Source organism: Phyllostomus hastatus, unplaced genomic scaffold (assembly GCF_019186645.2).
Source record: "Phyllostomus hastatus isolate PE091 unplaced genomic scaffold, TTU_PhHast_1.1 phas_contig_40, whole genome shotgun sequence".
Taxonomy (NCBI): Eukaryota; Metazoa; Chordata; class Mammalia; order Chiroptera; family Phyllostomidae; genus Phyllostomus; species Phyllostomus hastatus.
Genome location: NW_025333872.1, coordinates 3,189,999 through 3,214,115, shown reverse-complemented (window position 1 = coordinate 3,214,115; position 24,117 = coordinate 3,189,999). Strand labels below are relative to the sequence as shown.

The following is a 24,117-nucleotide window of genomic DNA, read 5'->3' as shown; positions in this document are numbered from 1 at the left end:
TGCCACTATATTAAAATTTGTTAGATCAAAGAACACCACTCATATTTCCCCAACTATAAATTGTTATAAATTTCTCAGGTCTTTTCTGTTTTGTTTACTTTCCCACCTGTGTTATGATTGGCAGCCATCTGCTCCACCTAACTGCAGTCACCCACCCTTAAAGACCACATATTCAATAAAGATTTACTAATGTACCAGGCACTGAGCTAGGTGCTAGGATATGGTGGCAAACAGGTCCCTGCTTTTTCCCCTTCTCTATTGGAGGAGGGGACATTAGTCAATATCATTGTAAGAAATTCTGTGGAGAAAAAAACCAGGTGCTTTAAGAGAGTATAGTCTATCCCTCTCACTCTTGCTGCCTAGCTGTCATTGGGCTGGCCAGATGCTCTGAGGTGCAGGAACTTAGGTTTTGCTGGGTCAACCAGCAGTCTTGATATACAGATGGCATGTGCAAATGTGAGTGTGTGTTGGAGTTGATTTACACTAGAAGATCAAGAAAAGTCTCTCAAAATAGCATATGTAAGCTTAGACCTGAAGGATGAGGGGGTAGGCCAGCCAAGGTGGGGTAGGGTGGGAGGTGGGAAAGGACATTAAGATAAAAGGCCTGGATATGAGAAGGAATTCAGTGCAAGGCCAGGGAGGTTGGAGCCAGTGAGCCAGGAGGAGAGATGAGGATGGAGATGAAGCAAGTCACTACTTTCTAAGGGTTCTGAACATTGCCTTGAAGGTCATGGGCAAACACTGAAGGCTTCCCAAGCAGGGACATGACATGACCAGATGTAAATTTTTCTGTCTTTTCTGAACTAATTTACATCCTATTAACATCACATAATTAGATTGTTTGGGACTACTGTTTTGCTTGTCAATTTTGTCTCTTGTCCATATGTAAAGCATACATCTCCTTTCATAAGTGTTAGAGGCAAGTCTAAAAGAAATTCAGTGAATGCTTGTGATTATTTGTTTAAGTAATTTTTTATTTTAAGTTACAGCTGACATATAATGTATTTTTTCAGGTATACAACATAGTGAATATAGTAACTTGTTTTTATGTTTTATTTCCTTAGACACAAGATAGACCTTTGTGGTATGGCTATACATGTCAAAATTTTAAAGGGTAGACCTTCAGTCCAGCAATTCTACATCTAAGAATTCATCCCAAAGAGAGAATCAGACTTTCCATTTCTGACAGCATAATGCAATTGGTACCCTGAACAACAATCCTGAAAATAACTAAAAATTCTGGGTAAGATATGAAAAACATCTTTTTAAAAATACATTACTGAACTAGCAAAAAAGTAAGAAATCCTCAGGGTTCAACAAGATATAGAGTGAAGCCCTGACTTGTGAGGCTCAGTTGGCTGGAGCATTGTCCCACAAAGCAAAAGGTCATGGACTCAATTTCCAGTCAGGGCACATGTCTAGATTGTGGGTTTGGTCCCCAGCTGAAGGAATGTACAAGAAGCAACCAATCAATATGTTTCTCACATCAATGTTTCTCTCCCTCTCTTTCTCCCTCCCTTCCTCCCATGTACATACACACACACATACACACACAGAGTCTGTCCAGAAAAAGTCCAGTCATTGTTAATATAACAAGAACAGTTTCATAACATCGATATAACCTGGAAGCCAAGGACAGTGGACTGGAATGTGCATGCAAGAACAGTGATGACTTCACTATAGTAGTCAGTGGGGGCAGTAGACGCTGTTGAGTGAGCATGTGTACTGTGTGGCCATCACATTCAAAATGACTGAGTGTGTAGAGCAATGAATCTGCATCAAATTTTGTGTTAAGCTTGAACATTCCTCCATGGAAACTATTTGGGTGAGTCAGAAGGCCACAGCTATGGGCAACCAGCAAATGGCAGCTTTATCACAACAACACACCCACTCATGCATCACATCTTGTACAGAGTTTTTTTGGTGAAACATCAAATCACCCAGGTGACTCAGCCCCCTATAGCCCAGACTTGGTGCCCTACAACTGCTGGCTTTTCCCAAAACTAAAATCACCTTAGAAAGGGAAGATATTTCAGACTATCAATGAGATTCAGGAAAATATGATAGAACAATGGATGGAGATTGGGAGAACTGTGTGAGGTCTCAAGGTGCCTACTTTGAGGGGACTGACGTGTTATTGTCCTAGGTACAATGTTTCTTGTATCTTATATCTTCTTCAGCAAATGTCTTTATTTTTCATAATACATGGCTGGATACCTTCTGAATATATATATTGAGAGAGAGAGAGAGAGAGATCTGGAATGCAGAGAGATAAGCCCCGGGTGCATCAACTAGTCGCTGGTGTTCTTGATTTGCTCTTTGGATGGTTAGATGGTACAATGAGAGAGGAGGTAAGCGATAGACCCAAGGTGGAAAATCTAATAGGAAACTCACACATAAATCTGGGGCTTCATAGGGCTATATACTTAATGTAAGGGTAAACCAAAAATAACCTACCAGTCAAAACTGAACTGTATGTAAATTGATCTATCTAGCTTGGCATTGGGTAGGAAAAAATCTTTCCTGAGAATTTTTAATTCACCAGGTTTGTGATATTAATTAACATTTATTCATATTACCTATGTGATTTGAAAAGCCTCAAGCCAAAAGTTTATCTTAAGATGGTCCCAGGAAGTCCCAGGTGGCACATGGTAGAAGTAGACACAAATATTCCCTGGAACAAAAATCTTCAGTCCAAGAATCTAACTGTTAATTTCCAAAAGACATGAGCTCACAGTCAAAAGTTAGGAAACTCATAAAGAAACAAGGAGCAGTGAGCAAGAGTCTGCAGAAACAATAAAAAGCAGAACCAGACCTGCTAGTGTCTCAGATAGTGAATTTTTAGATGCACATTATAAAAATGTTTTTACTACACTGAAGAATTTAAAAGGTGATTGAAAATATAAGTATAGAATTGGAACTATAAATATGAATTGCATATTTGAAAAAGAGCCAAATAGAACTTCTATAAATTATTGATGCTGCAACAAATTACCACACAATCAGTGGTTTAAAACAATATGAATTCACTATCTTACAGTTCTATAGCTAATAAGTTCGACATAGGTCTCATTGGGCAACAATCAAGGTACTAGCAAGACTGGGTTCCCTTCTATAGGCTTCAGGGGAAGATCCATCTTCTTGCTCACTTGAGTTGAGTTGTTGGCAGAATTCACTTTCCTGCAGGTGTAGGTATGAGGTCCCCAATTCCTTACTGTTAGGTGAGGGTTTTTCCCCAGCTTCTAGAGGCTGTCTGCATTCTTTGGCTCATAGCCCATTTGGCAAAGACAGACTAAGTCCCTCTCTTGCTTCAAGTCTTTCACCTTCTTCTATTGCATCTCTCTGACCCAGTCTTCTGCCTCCCTCTTCCACTTTTAGGAGTTCATGTGACTAAATGGTGTACATTTGGATAATGTAGGATACATCCCAATCTCAAGATCCTTAAGTTTAATAGCATCTATAAAGTCATTTTTATACATAAGGTCACATATAGGTTCATAGGGTTATAGGATATGGATATCTCTGGGAGTCCATTATTCTGCCTGCCATAACAGTTAACAATGGATTAACACAGCAGATTAAATAGTGCCAAAGAAAGAATGATAGAACTGGAAAAGAGATCCGAAAGTACTATCTAGAACGCTTCAGAGGGAAAAATAAATAGAAAATATGGAAGAAAGGTTGAGAGACATGTAAGCTAAAGCAATAAGCTCTAACATATATCCCAGAAAAGTTTTGGAAAAATAGAAGGGTGAGAATTTAAAAGTGATAAAGTAATGACTAAGAATTGATGAAAGATTTGAGTCCTCAAACTGAAGAAACTCAGTGCATCCTAAGATAAACAAACAAACAAACAGATAGAAATCCAGAGGTGGACATATCATAATGAAACTGTAGAACACAAAAAATAAAGAAAACATCTTAAAAGCAGTCTGAAAGAAAAACAGGTTATCCAGAAACAAGTGACAATTAGACTGACAGCCATTCCTCAAGCATCAATGAAAACCAGGAGAAAATAGAATAATGTATTCTACCTACTAGAATAAAAGAACTACAAACATGGAATTATATACCAGTCAAAATTATTTTTCAAGAATGAGGGCAAGACAAAAAAATTGAGTGGACATTTCACCAAAGAAGCTATAATAATGGTCAATAGTACATAAAAAGATATTTAACTTCATTATTTATTAAGAAAATGCAAGTTAAAACCTCCATGAGATAACACTTCACACATACAAGAATGGTTACAATAAAAAAAAACAGACAATTACAAGTGTTGGCAAGGATGTGGAGAAATTTGAACCCTCATACATTGCTGAAGGGTACTGTAAAGTGGTGTAGCCACTTTGAAAAACAATTTGGTAGGTTCCTAAAATGTTAAGGATAGATTAATCATATGACACAATAATTACTTTCTAGCTATCTATCAAGAGAAATAAAAAGACATATCTAGGTACTGGCATAAAAACAGGCACATAGACCAATGGAACAGAACAGAGAGCCCAGAAATAAGCCCAAGTCTCTATGGTCAATTAATATTTGACAAAGGAGGCAGCAACATAAAATGGAGTAAAAATAGCCTCTTCAACAAATGGTGTTGGGAGAACTGGACAGCCACGTCCAAAAAAAATGAAACTTGAGCACCAACTTACACCATATACAAAAAATAAATTCAAGGTGGATAAAAGACTTAAATATAAAACGTGACACCATTAAAGTCCTAGAGGAGAATGTAGATAGGAAAATCTCAGATATTTCACGAAGAAACTTTTTTACTGACTTGTCCCCTAGAGCAAGGGACATAAAGGAAAGAATAAACAACTGGGGCCTCATCAAAATTAAAAGCTTCTGCACAGCTAAAGAAAACAGTATCAAAATTAAAAGAGAACCAACTGTATGGAAAAACATATTTGCCAATGATACCTCAGACAAGGGTTTAATCTCCAAAATATATAAAGAACTTACAAGACTGCACTCTAAGAAGACAAGGAATCCAATTAAAAAGTGGGCAAGGACTTGAACAGACATTTCTCCAAGGAGGACATACAGAAAATCCAAAGACACATGAAACGATGTTCAATATCGCTAGCTATCAGAGAGATGCAAATTAAAACCACAATGAGATACCACTTCACACCAGACAGAATGGCCATCATAAACAAAGCAACAAACAACAAGTGTTGGAGAGGATGTGGAGAAAAGGGATCCCTAGTGCACTGCTGGTGGGACTACAGACTGGTGCAACCACTATGGAAAGCAGTATGGAACTTCCTCAGAAAACTAAAAATGGATCTGCCTTTTGACCCTGCAATTCCACTGCTGGGACTCTATTCTAAGAATATTAAAACACCAATTCAAAAGAACCTATGCATCCCAATGTTCATAGCAGCACAATTTACAATAGCTAGATGCTGGAAGCAACCAAGATGCCCATCAGTAAATGAATGGATCAAAAAACTATGGTACATTTACACGATGGAATTCTATGCAGCAGAAAGAAAGAAGGAGCTCCTACCCTTTGCAACAGCGTGGATGGAGCTGGAAAACATGCTAAGCGAAATAAGCCAGGCAGTGAAAGACAAATACCATATAATCTCACCTTTAACAGGAACCTAAATAACAAAACAAAGAAACAAGCAAAATATAACCAAAGACACTGAAATAGAGGCCAGGCTGACAGTGCCCACAGAAGAGAGTAGAGGGAATTTAAGGGGGCAGTGGGAAGGGTTCACAGGAACAAACTTAAAGGACACATGGTCATAAACTAAGGGGAGGGTGGTAATGGGTGGGAAGTGGGGAGGGGTGGGAGGGGGGACTGGATTGGGAGTAAAAAGGAGAAAACTGTATTTGAACACTGATTAAAATAAAAAAAAAGACATATCTACACAAAGAATTGGACATGAATGTTCATAGCAGTATTATTTATAATAGCTAAAAGATGGAAACTACCCAATGCCCATCAACTGGTGAATGAATAAACAAAATGTAGTCTATTCATATGTTGGAATACTATTTAGCAATAAAAAGCAATAAAGTACTGATACATGCTACAACATGGGTGAGTTTCAAAAACATTATGCTAAATGAATGAATCCACATCTAAAGACCATATATAATTCCATTTATAGAAAATGTCCAGAAAAGGCAAATCTATAAAGATAGAAAGTAGATTAGTGGCAGTCTGAGGTTAGGGGTGGGCATGGGAATGGATTACAAATGGGCACAAGGATTTTGGGGGGTGAAGGAAATGTTCTAAAATAGATTGTGGCAATGGTTACACAACTCTATAAAGTTACTAAAAACCATTGAACTCTCTATTTAAAATGAATGAACTTATAGTAGGCAAATTATACTTTAATAAAGCTGTTTTTCAATAAAAAGAGGGCAAAATAAGACATTTTCAGAGAAGAACAAAAAAATTTACCACCAACAGGCCTTCACTCAAGAAAATGCTAAACAGTATACTTCAGAGAGGAAAATACTTATTTTGATGGAAGGTTTGAGGTATAAAAAAGAATGAGTCAGACTGGGTGACTTAAGAAGTACAGATTGGTAGTTACAAAATAGTCACGGAGATGTAAAGTACAGTATAAAGAACATAGTCAATAATATTGCAGTAACTATGTGTGGTTCCAGCTGGGGCACTACAAGTATTGAGGGGACACTTTGTAAAGTATATGATTGTTTAACCACTAAGCTGTACACCTAAAACCAATACAAAATAACATTGAAAGAAATAAACATTAAAAAAAGAATGAGTCAATGCATGGGCAAATCTAAATAAACATTGTGGTATAGTTATAAAACAATAACTATATGTTCAATTGGGGTTAAAAACAAGGTAAAATTGGAATACTGAAATGTCAGAAGAGAAATGACTGTAAAGTTACCTAAGAGATTTTGATAGCGAGGAGGGTAAAGACATTGATTTTAGGCTTAATTTAAAATGAATGTTAAAATGTCTTGGGTAACCAGTAAAAAAATAGAAACAAAGCACATAACATACAAATTAGCAGAGGGGAAAAAATAAAATAAGAAAAGCTTATATTCAGCAAAAAGTCAAAATGGAGGAAGAAGAAAAGAAACAAAACATAGACAGAGTGGTGCAAAGAAGCAACATTTTATATTTATTCTTTATGTTTTATACAAACATTATAAATGCTCTTGTACTTATTCAATATGTTTCAAAAAGAAGCAATCAGACCACTGTACAAAGATGTATGTAAAAGGCTGTTTATAACAGTATTTGTAATGACTCCTGGTAAGGCTCTATAAAAATATATCCAACCAGTAAAAATGGTGCTATAGCTCTATATTTACTGATAACATAAAGTTGTTGAATTGAGAATACTGACTAAAATACCATGGTACAAAAACCAGTTGCAACATGATCAATTTTTGTTGATAATGCTGTGCATATAGGCATAGAGAAAACCTAGAGTATTTTGATAGTAAGATTTTTTATGAGCTTTTGCTTCAATGATTACTTTCTATTTTCTGTACTGGTTCTTTCTCTCAATGAGAAAGTATGATTTTTCTAACAAAGAGGATTAAAACCATTTACTTTTTGGAAAAATATGAGAAAAAATCCCCACAAATGTCAAGAAATCAAGAGATGAATTAGTGACAAATGTTTAGGGTTCAATGAAATGCATCTTACAAATCCCTACTAATCTTTATGCCCTGCCAGAACAGCCCCCTTGTGCCTTTTCTCACAGAACATAGAATGAGAGAATTACATCCTCTTTTTCTTCATCCCTAGATGTGAATTAAACAACCTTCTGTGAAAATAGCCCCACTCACTGGCAGAATCCCAAGGAGCTCCTGCTAAAGTTATCCAGGGTTCTTTGCTTATGAAAAAGCCTCATTTTACGCAAACTGAGGAGCACTGAATTATTCAGCTGACCTTTAATTTATTTGGGAAACCAGTTTAAGAACAGAGGGGATGCTTCTGTCTCCCATGTTTTTATTTGATTAACGGGTAGGATATGCATGGACCCAAACCAGCATATTGTAACAGCTGAATCCTTTCCAAAGTGCCAGCTAAGGTGAACGTACCTGCCCCATGCTTTATGAGCTGGGCTTTCAGTCAGATGATGTACAGTGAGGGGCCTGTGACAGGTCTAGTGAATGTCTGCAACCCAACCAGAGTTGGGAACTTAACTCCACATTACCTTTAAACATAGAATTTCACAGTAGAGACCAATAAGGTAAAAGTTCATTTTTTAATAAATTAAAACTGATTGGTATAATTTTATATATAATTTTAATTTTATTATTTTATTACTTTTGGGATGAGCAAATTCTATTCAGAAGTTGAGGTTTTAAAATATTCCAAAAAACATTATTTAAAAAGTTGTTCCGGCCAAGATGGAGGTGTAGGCAGATACACTTTGCTTCCTCACACAACCAAAAGGAGGACAACAACAAATTTAAAAACAAAAAATAACCAGAACTGCCAGAAAATTGAACTATATGGAAGTCCAACAACCAATAAGTTAAAGAAGAAACATTCATTCAGACCGGTAGGAGGGGCATATAAGACTCCCGGCAAGGTGGTGGCTGGAGGACTGGGGCAGGTGAGGCAGCAGCTGATGGACTGGGCAAGGCGGTAGCTGGCAGATCAGGCAGTCCCACATTTGTGTGTGGATAAACAGGGGGGAACAACTGGGGAGTGAGACAGACCATGCAACCCAGGGTTCCAGAGCAGGCAAATAAAGCCTCAAAACCTTTGACTGTAAAAAACCTGTGGGGCTTGCTGCAGAGGGAGGAACTGCCAGCCTCACAGAGGAGTTGATTGGAGAGGCCCACAGGGTCTGAGAATGTACACACACACACACACACACACACACACACACACACCCCGGAATTGGCACCAGAAGGGCCCAATTTGCTTGTGGTAGCAGAAGAAGTGACTGAAAGCCACCAGAGCTAAGCAAGCTGCATTGTTTCCTCTGCGACCCATCCCCAACATACAGCACCACAACATAGGGATGTGGATTGCCCCACACTGGCGAATACCTAAGGCTCCACCGCTTACTATGTAACAGTGCACCAAGAAAAAAACTTATGGCCCAAATGAAAGAACAGATCAAATCTCCAAAAATAGAACTAAGTGAAGAAGAGATAGCCAACTTATCAGATACAGAGTTCAAAACATTGGTAATCAGGATGCTCACAGAATTGGTTGAGTATGGTCACAAAATAAAGGAAAAAATGAAGGCTATGCAAAGTGAAATAAAGGAAAATATACAGGTAACCAACAGTGACAGGAAGGAAACTGGGACTCAAATCAGTGGTTTGGAGCAGAAGGAAGAAATAAACATTCAACCAGTATGGAATGAAGAAACAAGAATTCAAAAAAATGAGGAAAGGCTTAGGAACCTCAAAGACAACTTGAAATATTCTAACATCTGAATTATAGAGGTGCCAGAAGGAGACGAGGAAGAACAAGAAATTCAAAACTTATTTGAAAACATAATGAAGAACTTCCATAATCTGGCAAAGGAAATAGACTTCAAGGAAGTCCAGGAAGCTCACAGAGTCCTAAAGAAGTTGGACCCAAGGAAGCACCCACCAAAGGCACATCATAATTACATCACCCAAGATTAAAGGTAAAGAGAGAATTTTAAAAGCAACAAGAGAAAAGGAAACAATTACCTACAAAGGAGTTCCCATAAGACTGTCAGCTGATTTCTCTAAGGAAGCCTTACAGGCAAAAGGAACTGGAAAGAAATATTTGAAGTCATGAAAAGCAAGGACCTATATCAAAGATTAGTCTATCCAGCAAAACTGTCATTTAGAATGGAAGGGCAGATAAAGTGCAGATAAGGTAAAGATAAAGGAGTTTATTATCACCAAGCCCTTATTATATGAGATGTTAAAGGGACTTAACTAAGAAAAAGATGGTGATCAAAAATATGAACAGTAAAATAACAACAAACTCACAACTATCAACAACTGAACCTAAAAAACAAAAACAAACTAAGCAAACAACTAGAACAGGAACAGAGTCACAGAAATGGAGATCACATGGAGGGTTATCAGCAAGGAGGGGTAGGGAGTAGAATTAGGGAAAAGGTACAGGGAATAAGAAGCATAAATGGTAGGTAGAAAATAGGGGGAGGTTAAGAATAGTATAGGGAATGGAGAAGCCAAAGAACTTATATGTATGACCCATGGACATGAACTAAGGTGGGGGAATGCTGGTGGGAGCAGGGGTACAGGGAGGAGGGGAATAAAGGAGAGGAAAAATGGGATAACTATAGTAGCAAAATCAATAAAGCGCATTTTTTTAAAAAGAAATTTGGCCAAATTAGAAACTAACATTAGAACCTGATAGGGGTGTTTTTTAGTCTCCTCCCTAATATAAGAAAAACTAGGTGCACAGAGGGAAAAAAACACAAATTGAAGATTATGTAATTAGACAGGTAGGTTGCCAATAAAGTTCTTTAAGTTTCAACCCAAAGTATTTTTTAAAATTTTTATTTATTGATTTGAGAATGTGTTGGGGAGAAAAAGAAAGAAAGAGAGAGGGATTGGTTTCCTCTTGTATGTGCTGTGACTGGGAATCGAACCTATAACCTTCCCATATTGGGATGACACTCTAATCAGCTCAGCTGCCCCACCAGTGTTTAACCCAAATTTTGAGAGCAGTTGTCCATACCTTACATCTCTTTGTGAAACCAGAAATCCAGCTCTAGAAGCAACTGAAACCCACCTATGTTTATCATTCCCACTTCCTAAGACTAAAGAGAAAATGGGACATTAAGGTGTTTTTGAACATACAAACTGCTTCTATGGCTCTGAGATTCCCTTATGAAGGAAAAATACATATCTTAAGTGCTTTATTCACAAATATATATATATATAAATATATAATACATAAATATATATAAATATATAATATATATATTTAAATCTGAGCCATTTAAGCAGATCAATTTACCTTATTTATTTCAGCTGATCTTTTCTACACTAGGGAGTTTTTCTTTATAATATTTGTTTCATGGCTGAAAGATCTCTGTGTCTCTCTGTATGTTCAGGTATGTTGTGGTATTTTCTACATCTGGTGGAATTGTTAATATTTTTAAAGCTCTATTAAATTGTCCTAAAAAATAAAAATGAAAAATAAAAAGTTGAAAGATAAATCTGTCGAACATATACACAATGGAACATATGAATAGAGAACAAAACATACTAGTAAAATGGCACAAAGGGCACTTGTAATCTGTTTCTGATTTTTTTATCATTACTGATTTTTGAAGTATGGTGCTATCCTAGTTTTTAAAAATCATGTAAGTGAAAGAGAAATAGTAATAACAATATCCTGTGCCAATCCACATTTGCCCCCTTTGATAATAGTACAGTGTGGGGCAAAACTAGATTTATAGTTGTGAGTCCATGAAACACAGTTTATTCTTGTGGTATTATTATCTTTTAATTATCATATTATTTTCCATATGAACAACTGTAAATCTACTTTTGCCCAACCTTGTACATAGTAATAGCTGGTGTCTTATAAAACAAGCTGACATGACAACAAAATGAAGTTATCAACAGTCAAGGATCCACATGTTATTATATAACAAATTTATTCAGAAATTTAAATGTGAATGTGACTCATATTACTCTATGATCTCATTCTAGTACACAGTGAAGGCAGACTATGTGGATGAAGTACTATGTTAGAGCAGACAGGGTGTCACCATCGCTGATGTCTTAGGCAGAGCCAGGAAACACTAGCTAGTCTGGGTACTGTTGAATCTCTGACTCTACCGTGAACTCTGTGTACCCAACTTTCCATTGGCTCCCGGGCACTGTTTCTTCAATCAAACCACTCCCAAATTTAATTTGTTTTAATTTTCCCTTTTCCCTCACCTGAACTATTCCTCACCCCATGTTCTTTAACAACATCAGTGTCTTCACTCAGCTGCCCAACCTACAAACTTCAGAGATGGCCTCCCCCTTGATGTCACTCCCCAGCTCTTGTTGGTTTCCCAGTCCTATTTCCAAATCATATCTAGCATCCATCTAGAAATTTTTAGCATTCTCATCCTTACTGTCTTTAAAACTGTCACAAATTCTTTCACATGACACCTTGAATCTTCAAAAGCCAGTTTCTGCATTTGTATCAGCATCATTGTTAGTTTACTTTTTTCCTCAAGCCCTTCCTTTACCAGGCTCTAGGCACAATGAACTTGGTTCTCCAAAGGTACCACACAATTTTATATCTTCGTGCCCCTCCTTAGAGAGTTCTTTCCCATAGGTGCCCTCATGTACGTTTTTTGCACTGTGCTAAAGTGTCTTATTTTTAATTGTATGTACTTTAGGTGTACAGCTTGATGATCTGATATGTGTACACACCCTCACTTCATCATCTTCCTCTTGCCTTGCATTCTGTCCTTCTTGCCCTGGTGCTGCAGTCACTTCCTCCCCATCCCTCTCCAGCCTGGGAACTCCTGCACTTCTGTTAAGGCACAGCTCAGATGTGGCCTCTCTCACTTGCTAGCTTACTTTGATCCCTAAAGCTGAAATTTATTGCTCCTTTGCCTTTGTTCTCATAGCAATGTGTGTGTGTCTTCTGATTTTAGAGTCTACCATATTGTATTACATAACTATTTGCCATCCATTTATTCTTCCCTAACAGCTGATGAGCCCTAAGGGCAAGGACTGTGTCTTACTAACACCTAAGTTGGTTAGGGACTGACTTCTCACTAAATATTTGTGGAATTGAGGCCAGTTGGCTTGAATTTCATTAAACCTCAAATATAAAAAAGAGCAATTCTCTAATATTTAAAGGGTATGAAAATTTAAGTATTTGTTTTGTCTTAAGGTAGCAGTATCATTACATTTGTCATTACTATTTGTACATTATCATTACTATTATCTAATATCATTACTATTTGTCTATTTCTCAGCATTTATATATCAATATATATCAGATTTCTCAAGGTCAAAGAGAAGAAAACCACGGTAAATTTCCATTCATACTAAGAAGACATAATGTGTTCTTCCTATATGTTCTAACTAGGTATAAAAAAGGGAAACGACCTCATATCTAGGTGATGTGGATCCCATCATTATGGATGAAAATGAGACATTCAATCTGGTGGAGAAAAAAGGACAGCATGACTTTTCTCTCAAGGGGAGCAAATGCCTCCACCCTTGCTCCAATGAGCTTTTATTGTCTTACTGGACACATTACAAGAAGGACCTCATTAACTATGCACAGGGTCACTTCAGGTGGTTACCTTATACAGAATACAAAGGAGAGGATGATGGTAATCACATCACAGAAGAGGGATATTTGCAAATGAAAGGCAAAAGTAGTTGGACCAGTTACACTCATCTTTGGAAGGTTTAGCATGTTTTTGAGGAAGCAGCTTTGCAGTAAATGTCCTCAATTCAGGGTGAGGGAGTTTTAGCAAAAAGCAAGACTCATAGTGGCCTAAGTACATTGCAGGCCTGATTCCCCATGGGAAAACCTATCCGTGGGTGTGGGTCCTGTGCATCTCCCAGGGGGAGCTGGGCCCACACCATGCAGAGCGGCGTCCCACACTTAGGATTCTCAGGCACTCTCTCACTCACCAGCTTGAATCCTCTCTGCAAACACTCTGCATCAGCGGCTGGGAGCCAGCAGCACACACTACTGCAGACACAGCTACCCTGCTCTGGGCCAGCCTGGCTACATTCACCAGCATTCCAGGGAGGGGCCAGTGGAGATGCTGCTGCTGCTAGATGTCACTGAAGAAATCACTTTCATGTTAGGCCACTTAATTAAATTTTTTAGGTGATTTAAAAACAGTCCTCAAGACACAGCTATGGGGAAGAATTCCTGAAAAACTGACCCATTTTGCATGGGAGCTGGATAAGCTCTTCCAATTACTTCCCGATCAGCACACACGAAGCATTGAATGCCACAAGTGTACAACTTCCATTTCATTTCTTTTTCCACGATGTGATTTTAAGTTTGCAAGGGCAGAAAAGGCAGAGAAGCCCACTGAACTACCTATAATGGAGAACTGCAGATATCTCTATATGCCTAAAAAATCCAAGGGCTTTCAGGAAAACTGTCCCTACAAATAAATGCTCTGAGATGAAGAAAGAGAATGATAATACTCGATTTGCTTTGGTGCTGAGTTACTTCTAGGAGAAATTTCCCCTTGAAGTAAATGTGGGAAAAAGCTCATATTGGTCTTGTAGCTTGGTGGTGTGGGGAGTCACCTAGGTCATCTCTGTTGGGTAGTCATGGATGATATAAATGTGAAATAACTGAAAAACACAACTGTTTCTAAAATAATTAACTATCTAATGAGATATTAATGCACTACCATATCCAAATCAGCCTAGATTTATATAAATCTTTGCACATGAAACATCGTGTGTAATGAGCATAATTTTTTAAAATCTGAATCTTAGCAGTGTCAGCTAACATGAAAAGAAATACAATTAAATTCAGACTGCATAGAAATGAATATAGAAGTTGTAATAAGACATTTGATAAATTCCAGAAGGTAGAAAATATGCATAACCATTAATGAGAAAACAAGTGAAAATAAATAACTGTTTTTGACATTGAGATAGTTCAATTTGCAATGTCCTTGGTACCTTATAAACCTACATAATAAAACTATTAACTTTGCATAGCGATTAAACTATGCATTTTTATGGTTCCTGTCACCAAGGTACCTAAGCTCTTGGGAGAGATTGAACTTATTTTAAAGCATTTATTCAGCTTGGTTTTTCTCCTCTACTTCAGGGATTCTGCATTCTTAAGCAAGGACCACAGGGAGAGACTTGTGGTCCCCTTTCCCAAGTCTTCCTCCCCTTTCCCATTTGTGGATGCTAACACCAGAGTGCAGATTCTGATAAGAATGGACACAGATTCTCCACTATGGCCCAGTTACAGCCCAGAGCCTATCTGGAAGCCAGAGTGCTTTGGAATGATCTGGACAGTCAGATAAATTAATAAGGATCCGTGCAGCAGCGGCAGTCATATAGATTTAGCCTGTGTATCTCAGAGAGTCTACCCCCTCATGTGTCTTCAACTGTTATCTTTGCACAAACACACTCAAACCTCTTACCTGGGCACCAGTCCCCGTTTCTCTCCCCACTCAGATGCATCCTACTGTCTTTCCTAATTCAACATGCCCCAAGCAGGACTCTAAGTCCTCCACAAACACACTGTACCCAACTCCTCCAGCATCTCAGCTACCAGACCAGAAAATGACAGGGGAACCTTTAATTACTTGTTTTAGTTCACACAGAACATGCAGAGTTCTGTCTTGCTGGAGTGAGAAGGAAGTACTTGGAAGGAGACCAGGGATAGACTTTAGCTAGGAAGCTGCGCCTGCTATTCCTTACTGCCTCCTGGTGGCTGGTGAAGGAACAGTAGGGGTTGGAGTACAGCCCTCCCAGAAGGCTCAAACGCCAGAGTGAGGCCCGGATTCTAGTTGCCAGCTATTTCAGAGCCCAGAGGACAGAAGGATCAAACCTAGGTCAAAGCTTACTCAGAGACCGAGAAAATAACCAAACGCAGAGCTGTAGAACAGAGCCTACTGCCTCAGCAGGAACCAGAAAGGGGCCAAGGTCTCTGGGAAGAGGAGAGCTGGGGTGGGTGGGGAAGACCCTACAACAGACCTACTGGGAAGTTAAGAACAAAGAGAAATCAGAAGAGAGGGCCACAGGTCTCTAGTTGTCTCTAGCAGAAATAGCCCTCCATTTGAGGCAGAGGTCTAGTGCTTTTTACTTGACCTCACTCAATGTGGTGGAGCTTGCCAGATCTGACAGTCTCGTTTGGAAAGACAGCTATGCCATACATAGCATGCCTGCCAGCAATGGCTATACGCCTGTAGACAGAGTTATGAAGAGAATCTTGCCAAAAGACCAAGGAGGTTTGCCATGCCCTCTCTACCCTGCAGGTAGCAGCAGCAAATGAATGAAAACTGTAGAAGGTTCCCAGCCACTGCCCTGCAGCTTCACCCTATCCTTGCCTCACATCACCACCACTAGTTACAGCCTGTAACATCACAGACAGGGTCTCCAAGAAGGTTGATTAGCTTAAACAGCCATTAACGTCCTGCAAATGTGCTTACTTTCACACAAAATAAGAGAAAGTAAATTAAAACTATGCTGAGGTAACATTTCTCACTTGTTATACTGGTGAAAATTTAAAACTTCGCCAATGCTCTGTTGATAAGACTGTGAAGAAGCAGGCACTCTCACATTGCTGGTGAGAGTGAGAGCACAGCCCAGTGCAAGGGAACGTGGCAGGGTGCACTAGCCCTGGATCCAGCAATCGCATCCACAGCAACATGCCCTGAAAACACATCTCCAGCAATAAGAGAAACCGTAAGCATGAGACCATTAATTGAGGAATTATTTGGAATAGTTAAGTATTGGAAACAACCCTACATGCCCATCCACGGGGGCCTGGATGAATGAACCATGGTACGTATGAACAAGAGCGGGCATGCACCTGTAAAATAATGAGGAAGGCATCTATGAACTGATATGGAGTGGTTATAACATACATTGTTATGTGAAATTGGCAAGGTATAAAATGGCAAGGCAAAAAAAGTATATATATACACACACATATATACATACACATATACATATACATATACATGGAGAGAGAGAGATAGTATGGCAAATTTGTTTAAGAGAGAAAGGGTAGTAAGAATATATATGTACATGTGTGTGCATGTATGTCTGAGCAAAAAGAAACACAAGGAAGATAAAGCAGAAACTGATGCATTTGGTTGGCCATAAAGAAAGGGGGAAGTGGGTTGGAAGTGAGACTTCTCTAAGAACACCTTAGTATCTAGTTGTGACTTTCAGTCATGTTCATGTGTCACATAATTAAAACATCAACAAAGATGAGAAAAAATCTAAAATGTAATACAAATAAAAACAAATGATCCCTGGCCAGGTGGCTCAGTTGGTCAGAGCATTGTCCTATACACCAAAAGGTTGTGGGTTCAATCCCTGGTCAGGTATATGCCTAGATCATGGGTTCAATCCCTAGTCAGGGAGCATACAGGAGGCCACTGATCAATGTTTCTCACATTGATATCTGTCTCTCTCTCTCCCCTTCCTCACTCTCTAAAAGCTATAAAAACATATCCTCAGGTGAGGATTTTTTTTAAAAAGTTAAAAAAAAAACCCACAAATGTACCTATACATCAATTGATAGTATAACCAAACAGAAAAAAATCTGAGTGACATTTGGACATAATACTCTGTGCACCCTCAGTGGGATTTATTTCAAGGGCAAAAAGAACAGCAAAGAAAGCTGGATCTGTACTTAGGACATTTGTTTGTGGCAGAGGCATTGGCAGGGTTGTTTAGAACAAGGGAGTAAATACAGGGTCCGGCAGAAGTAAGGCCTGCTGGAGGTGGTTGGTAGGGTAGTAATATGGGTATAATAAGGTAAAGTTTTAATTTGAACACTTCCTCAAAAATGTCATATGGTATGCTTGAGTGTGATATTGCTGTTATAGGATTACATGCTTATGATTTTGTAATAAAAAGGGGGTGTTATTTGTGCTGGATGCTGTATACTGAAGTTGCTGGGAACCAGAGTTCTCACCATGGGAGAAAAGAGATAACAATATGGAGTGAGGGAAGACAAGGAACAGCTCTGAGGTTTGTAATCGGAATTGGAGTTATTAGTATTAGCTTATGACATTTTAAAAAGTACGTATTTCCTGGCTCTGTCCACTGAGAGGGGTTATAAGCGCGCATGCACGTGCACACACACACAAACAGAAATAAATGTGGTTTTATATGGACATAGCTGCAGATATTTAAACAGAGGTTTAAATATAGAAAGAAAAAAGACAAATGGAACAAAATGTTAATAATCAGTGAATCTCAGTAAAGGGTTTATGAATGTTAACTGTGTACTTGCAACTTTTCTGAGGGTTTGTAATAGCCCTTACAAAATAGCTCAAAATAAAAGTCAAGGGAAAAGTACTTTGTCTCTCTATTGTTTCACATTTGAATTGCATTTTAGTTGCCCTGTTTTGGACTCTTTTGAGCTCTGGTTTATCTTTTGTGCGAGCTGGTGACCAGAACTGCCTACGGTAATCCAGGCACAGGCACGCCATCCTCGTTAAGTCAGGGTGAGACGGTGTCAACTTGTTTTATGTGCTCCTTGGCAGGGTCCCACAGCACACGACAGGATCAGATTTCTAGGAATCAGCTCACATGGCTCCTCAGGCTCTTGCCAAGGATGGAACCAATGTTCAGAGCCTTCCTATGTGAACCATCTCAACTGCTAATTTACAAGTGCATTAAAACTTTATCAGTCATTTTCCTGCCCACTCACATGAACTCATGAGATCTTTCTACAGATTATCCCCATCCAACAGATCCTCCACAATCTGGAAGAATTTAGGACTTCTGCCACATTCAACAATACTCGCTCAGCATCAGGCCTTGGTTAGCACTGGAGGAACAGTAGTGAAAATAGGCCAAAGTTTCAACATAATGGAGCTTATGTTAAATGATGGCAGCCAGACAACAGCAAACAAATAACTTAGTACAGAGTATGTCAGTTGATGATAAAATCTATGGAAAAAAGCAAACAAGGAGGATAGAATCTGAGGTGGGGGTTGGTTTGCAGCCAGGGAAGTCTTCTTTGACATTTAAGCAAAGACTGGAAGAGGTGAAAGGTGAGCCACAGTGTTATCTGGGGGGAAGGACTTGCCAGGAAGTCGAGTATCCAGTGGGGAGAGCCTATGGCCTCTCTGGTGACAGGGAGCCAGCAGGAGCTGGAGTGGGGCGGCAACCAGTGAGGGAGGGGGCAGAATGAGACCTGGCTGAGGCATGGGAGCAGATGGAATTATTGGGCCTTGTAGGTCACTTGCAGGTCACTGCTGGTTTTTGACCTTGACTTGGAGTAAGATAGGAGCCTTCAGAAGGTTCTGGACAGAGGAGTGATGTGGTCTAAGTCATATTTTTAAAGTCTCAGCTAAAGCAAAATTATTTCTCTGTTTTCTCTTTCAGATAATGTTTAAATCAATTCACAAATGGGTCCCTGAGGAATTCCTTTTATTTCTTCACTTTTTTCCTATTTCCAACTAACTTTATGACAGCTTTTATTCTTTAAATAACAGCTAGAATCACCACTGAAGAGCCATCAAGTTTTCTCATGGGGTCTGAAGGGAGCGTTAGCCACGTGGGCCTTCAGAATCATGCCCACATCTTTGAGGATGAAAAGAACAGGAGAGAGGTTAGAGGGAAGGGGGAGGTTAGCATCAACATGGGCGACCAGAGGCCAGGAGGCCAAGCCTGGTGGAAGGGTGAGGTACCCGTTCAGGGGTGGGAGCACAGGTGGACTCCAGGGCTGCCTGGCAAGGGTAGGGAACCAGCTGGGGACGTCCGCTGCAGCTGCAGTGAGTGACCAGGAGAGGCACGCTGCATTCTGTCTCAGCCAGGATTGCTTAGCATGTATGCAGTGAAGCTTGGTTTCTTTCTATGTCCTAAAACCACTCTCCTAGACATAAACTTATGCCCATCCAGAGGGGAATCTTAGCTGGGGCTTCCTGGAGTCCTCTCTGTGGAGCCAACTGATTTCAGGTGTGGACTTCCAGAGAGATGAGGGATGAGACCCCATCCAAAGGAAGGGTCCTAGTAGGGGCTTGGGACCCGGATGCATTTCCTGTCTCTTCAGTCATTGCCTCTTTCCTCAGTGACTGGAGCAGAGACCTCAGGTGGAGCTATGATACCCACCTATCACGCTGGCTTCATGTCTGTGCCCTGTGCATTGTGACCATGGTGGACGGTTAGTGACAGAGAGTGCCAGTGAGCACGTGACTGAGTGGGACCATGAAAGAGAGAAGATCAAGCAGAAACACCATCTGCATCCTCCTCTCTCTACCCTCCTGGCCCTATTAGTTTCTGTTTATTTTTAATGTATGTTTTTGAGGGAAGAGGCAAGGAGCTGGGAGACTACAGTCCTATCAGTGGAGAGCATCAGCACCAATAACACCAACTGGTTTTATGACACCACAGAGAAGTAATCAATGCATAAATTAGAGCTTTAACGTTGTCATAAACCCCAGAGCATCAGGATTTAGTGAGGGAGAGCAGCCAAGATATGACAAAGTTGTAACTGGGGGACAGAAAGTGACGCTATTTTTCACAATAAAATAAAAAACAGGGAAAGGAGAGAGATTAAGAGAGAAAATGAAATGCACAGTCTTTGCCAAGCTGAGTTATAAATGGCTCCTTCAAATTTAAAAAATGCCAGGAACTTACGTGATATCAGCATTTGGGTGAAGCCCAAAGACTTCGGGGTTATCTAGGGAAGGCAGTGACTGGATGTATTCAAAATACTGGTCCAAGGTTTTGCATAAAGGTATTTTATATCCAGTATAAAAACAGAAGGATGGTTCAAACATCTTCTCACTGAACCAGACCTATACAGGAGAGAAAATAGAAGAAATAAAATCGATACACATCTAAATGAAAACTGCTATTGTAAAAGAGGGAGAGTTGCCTTATTTCCATGTTAATAGTTTTTAATATTGAGGTTGAAAGCACCCAAACACAACCACTGATAGAATAATGAGCACACTGATGAAGAAAAGAGAGAGGCCACAAGACAAAAACAATGAAGCCCCAGCCTCTGTTTAACAGCAAAGAAGATATTTGCTAACAGTGGAGAGGAGAGAGCCAGCCTGGCAAGTCTGCTCGCTGCTCTAGTGACTGGACGACCCTCAATCCACTTTTGAAGAGGAGTGGCAGTACTACAGAGTAGATGAGGCAGTGTGCGCGCACACACACACACACACACACACACACACACACACACACGACTATCTGGCATTTTCAGTGCCACCTTTCTTCCTCAAGTGGGGCTCACGCCAGGGGGCTTGGTCTGTGCTCACTGGCTCACAGCCGTGCTGAGCACTGCGCAAAGCCAGGGAAACTTCTCCCAAACCTCTCCCCTCCCACCCTGAGCTGGAGAGCTCCCTCTGTTAATTAACTTCTGTCCTTGGCCACAAGAAGTAAATGTAGCCAACCACCTTATTGTTCGCCTTAAGGACATCGTTTTCTCATTCCATATGAACTGATTATCCGTAATGTAACAGCAAGAGAACAAATATATACTTGGTGTGAATAGACTTATTCTGAAGAGGAAAAAAATAATAATACTGAATGTCTATGAGCCAGATTTGAGGCAATGACTTTAGTATCTAACAGAGCAATTTTCCCGATCAGAAGGGCAATAATGGGAACACAGGAGGGGCAGAAATGCAGGTAGGATGTCTGAATCACTTGGAGGACTTGACGTGGAAAGAGGTGGGAACTGTGCCTTACTTTGGTTAACCACACCTTGTCTAATGTCTCCCCTCCAGCTCTTTCTCCAGCTTTTTTTAGGTCCAGTGATTACTCTGAATATGAAACACCCAATCTCTTTTTTGCTTTATTTTCCACACTTCTATCCTATTCAAGTTCTTTACACAAGGTAACGAGCTTAGAACGAGAACAGAATGCAAAGATGAGACACACACAGTCCTTTCCTTCGAGGAGCTTGTGACCCAGCAGAGGGCTAAGCCAATTACATAACAGCCACAATACAAAGAGCACTAAGGTAAGGACCAGAGGAAATAAAATAAGAGGAGTACTAAGGAGGTTGGAAGCAGGAAGAAAGAATAGCAATATGGAGGTCAGGTAAGGCTTTACCTAGGAGGTGATTTTGGCACTAAATCTCTTTGGTATTTTGATAGTGGAGACCACACAGGCAAAAGCATAGAATAAATAATGCAAAATGTGAGGTGGGTTGGGGAAATGATGACGTCTCAGGTAAATATAGTGTGGTGGTAAGAGAGAGGACAGGAAAGTGAAGCGAGGTCATTTTATGGACAACTACGGATGCCGGGTGATGACTGTTGTACATTTAAGAATGGGGAGCAGATGAAAGTTGTTAAAGAGAAAGTGCTATGATCATGTCATTCATCAGAAAGACTACGTTTCTGGTGATGCGGATGACTAGGGAGGGAGACCCTAGGGAGTGACTAGTCACATAGACAGCAAAAGACCACAGTGAGTTCTGTGTTGTCAGATGACATATCTGTAAAAGCAAATTGAAGTTTTTTCCTGTTTTCCATTATTTTATTTATACAAACACAAATAGCTGCATTCATAAACATACAAATAGCTGAGTTTCACCCAATTTGGAGGACAGTTTGGGGGTATAGTCAAAATACAGAATATGAAGTCCACATGGAATTACTTTGAGAGATTCTAGGAGGTATTTGACAAAGATAGACAGTCATACTCCAAAGACAAGAAATAAGGTACTGCAATTATTGGGTGTAGATATGCCATAGGATGCTGAAAATAGAGAAAATAAACAGGGGTTCAAAGATGAGAGCCACACTGAAAGTCACATGAATACAGGATCCAGTTTGGAGGCAATGATATACAATCAAATTGATTCTCACTCAGGCAATGCTAGATAACAGTCAGAGTGAAGGGGCAACAAAGAGGTTAGGTCCCCTAGTTGAAAGATAAGACTGAGATTTTTTTTTCCTTTTGAACCTCACATACACAAGTGAGCTTATCATATTCCTTTATTTTATTGTTCTCATGAGTGTCGGCCACTTTTATCTTAGTTTTTTTCCCCCCCATTCAGTCCTAATATCCACGCTGGTCTCCTTCCCTCTGAGGGCATCTGTTTAATGCACCTGACCCCTGGCCAAGTGGCTCAGTTGGCTGGAACACTGTTTTGTACAGCAAAGGGTTGCAGGTTCAATCCTGATCCAGGGTCAGGGCACACACCCAGAATGTGGGTTCAATCCCCTATCAGGGTGCATATGGGAGGCAACCGATCAATGTTTTTCACACATTGAAAAACATTGTGTGAAATGTTTCTCTCTCTCTTTCCCTCTCTCTCCCTTCCTCTCTCTTAAAAAAGTCAATAAAAACATATCCTCAGGTGAGGATTAAATATACTTGATATATGTCCTTGAATATACATTTATCCTTGTGAGATACGCACGTATTACTTTATAGATCTGTTTGATTTCATTAAGCTCTGCACTCAGCAGCAAATGTGTAAGATCTGTGCATGCTGTCATGCGGATCATTTCTTCCAGGTGCCACACTTAACCCACAACAGGCATCCACAACATTAAATTATGTGTTCCCCCGTGACAGACCCCTAGGTTGCCTTCAACTTCCTACACACAAGATCACCATGAACATTTGTACACATAGCCATTCGTGGATTCTTTTCCAGAAATGTTCTGGAATGTACCTTACCCAGGATACTTAATTTCAGTGAATTCTGCTCAACTGCTTCCCAAGAGGTCTGTACCAGTTCAGCCTCCGGCAGCCGGCTCTTGCCTCCACACCATCACCCACCTTTCTCCACACACAGCTTCAAGAAAACTTGTAAAAAGGTTGAAAGAAAAATCCACTTTCTGGTCAACCCCCAGTTTACCAAAATACCCCCAAGGTTTGTGTTTCCAATTTTGTTGAGGTTTTAATTTTGTTTAGGGGGAAAATCATTGAAAGAGAGAATTAACAATATAGATTCTAATATAGAGAATTCAAGTTACCATAAAGTACTCACATATGCAATTTTCTCCCACTTAGGTAATGTATATTGCTTCTTTAACATGAACAAATTTTAAGAAGACTTTTGGTCTGGTAGGTTATTCACCCTATTCATCCATAATTGCTAAGGAATAATGTTCTCTAGAAAATGTATACATACCAATGTGATACATGTGGATTTTATCAAGCACAAAGGAAAAAAAACCCAATACTTCATTAATTTTCAATTGTCTGTCCTAATGCAAAAGACAAGAAAACTCAAATTATGGTTCATTTTCCAATCCCTTTTTGGGGGGCTTGAAGTCCGTGTGATTTCAGGGCAAGAGGCAGAGAAATTACGCCCACTGTTTCAGGGAGGGAGGTGGGGAGAGGCCCTGGGCAGGAGCAGCTCCTCTGTGCTGGGGACACACTGACCACAAGCACATTGCCAGTTGGTTTGGTTTGGGTTTGGGTTTGAATTTTGTTTTGTTGGCTGATTCTTTGCAACAGTTCGGCTTAATACTTTTTGTTCCCTTAAGTTTGGCTTACCTATTA

General features: G+C 39.7%; 1 protein-coding gene across 1 annotated transcript in view; it reads right to left on the bottom strand.

Moving 5' to 3' along the window:
- The window catches only part of DNAH8 (dynein axonemal heavy chain 8), a 302,537-nt gene that overhangs the window by 19,674 nt on the left and 258,746 nt on the right, over positions 1 to 24,117 (bottom strand). Inside the window, exon 86 of the mRNA XM_045843254.1 lies at positions 20,275 to 20,435. Coding sequence (XP_045699210.1) covers positions 20,275 to 20,435 — 161 coding nt within the window. The remainder of the gene's footprint in view (positions 1 to 20,274; positions 20,436 to 24,117) is intronic.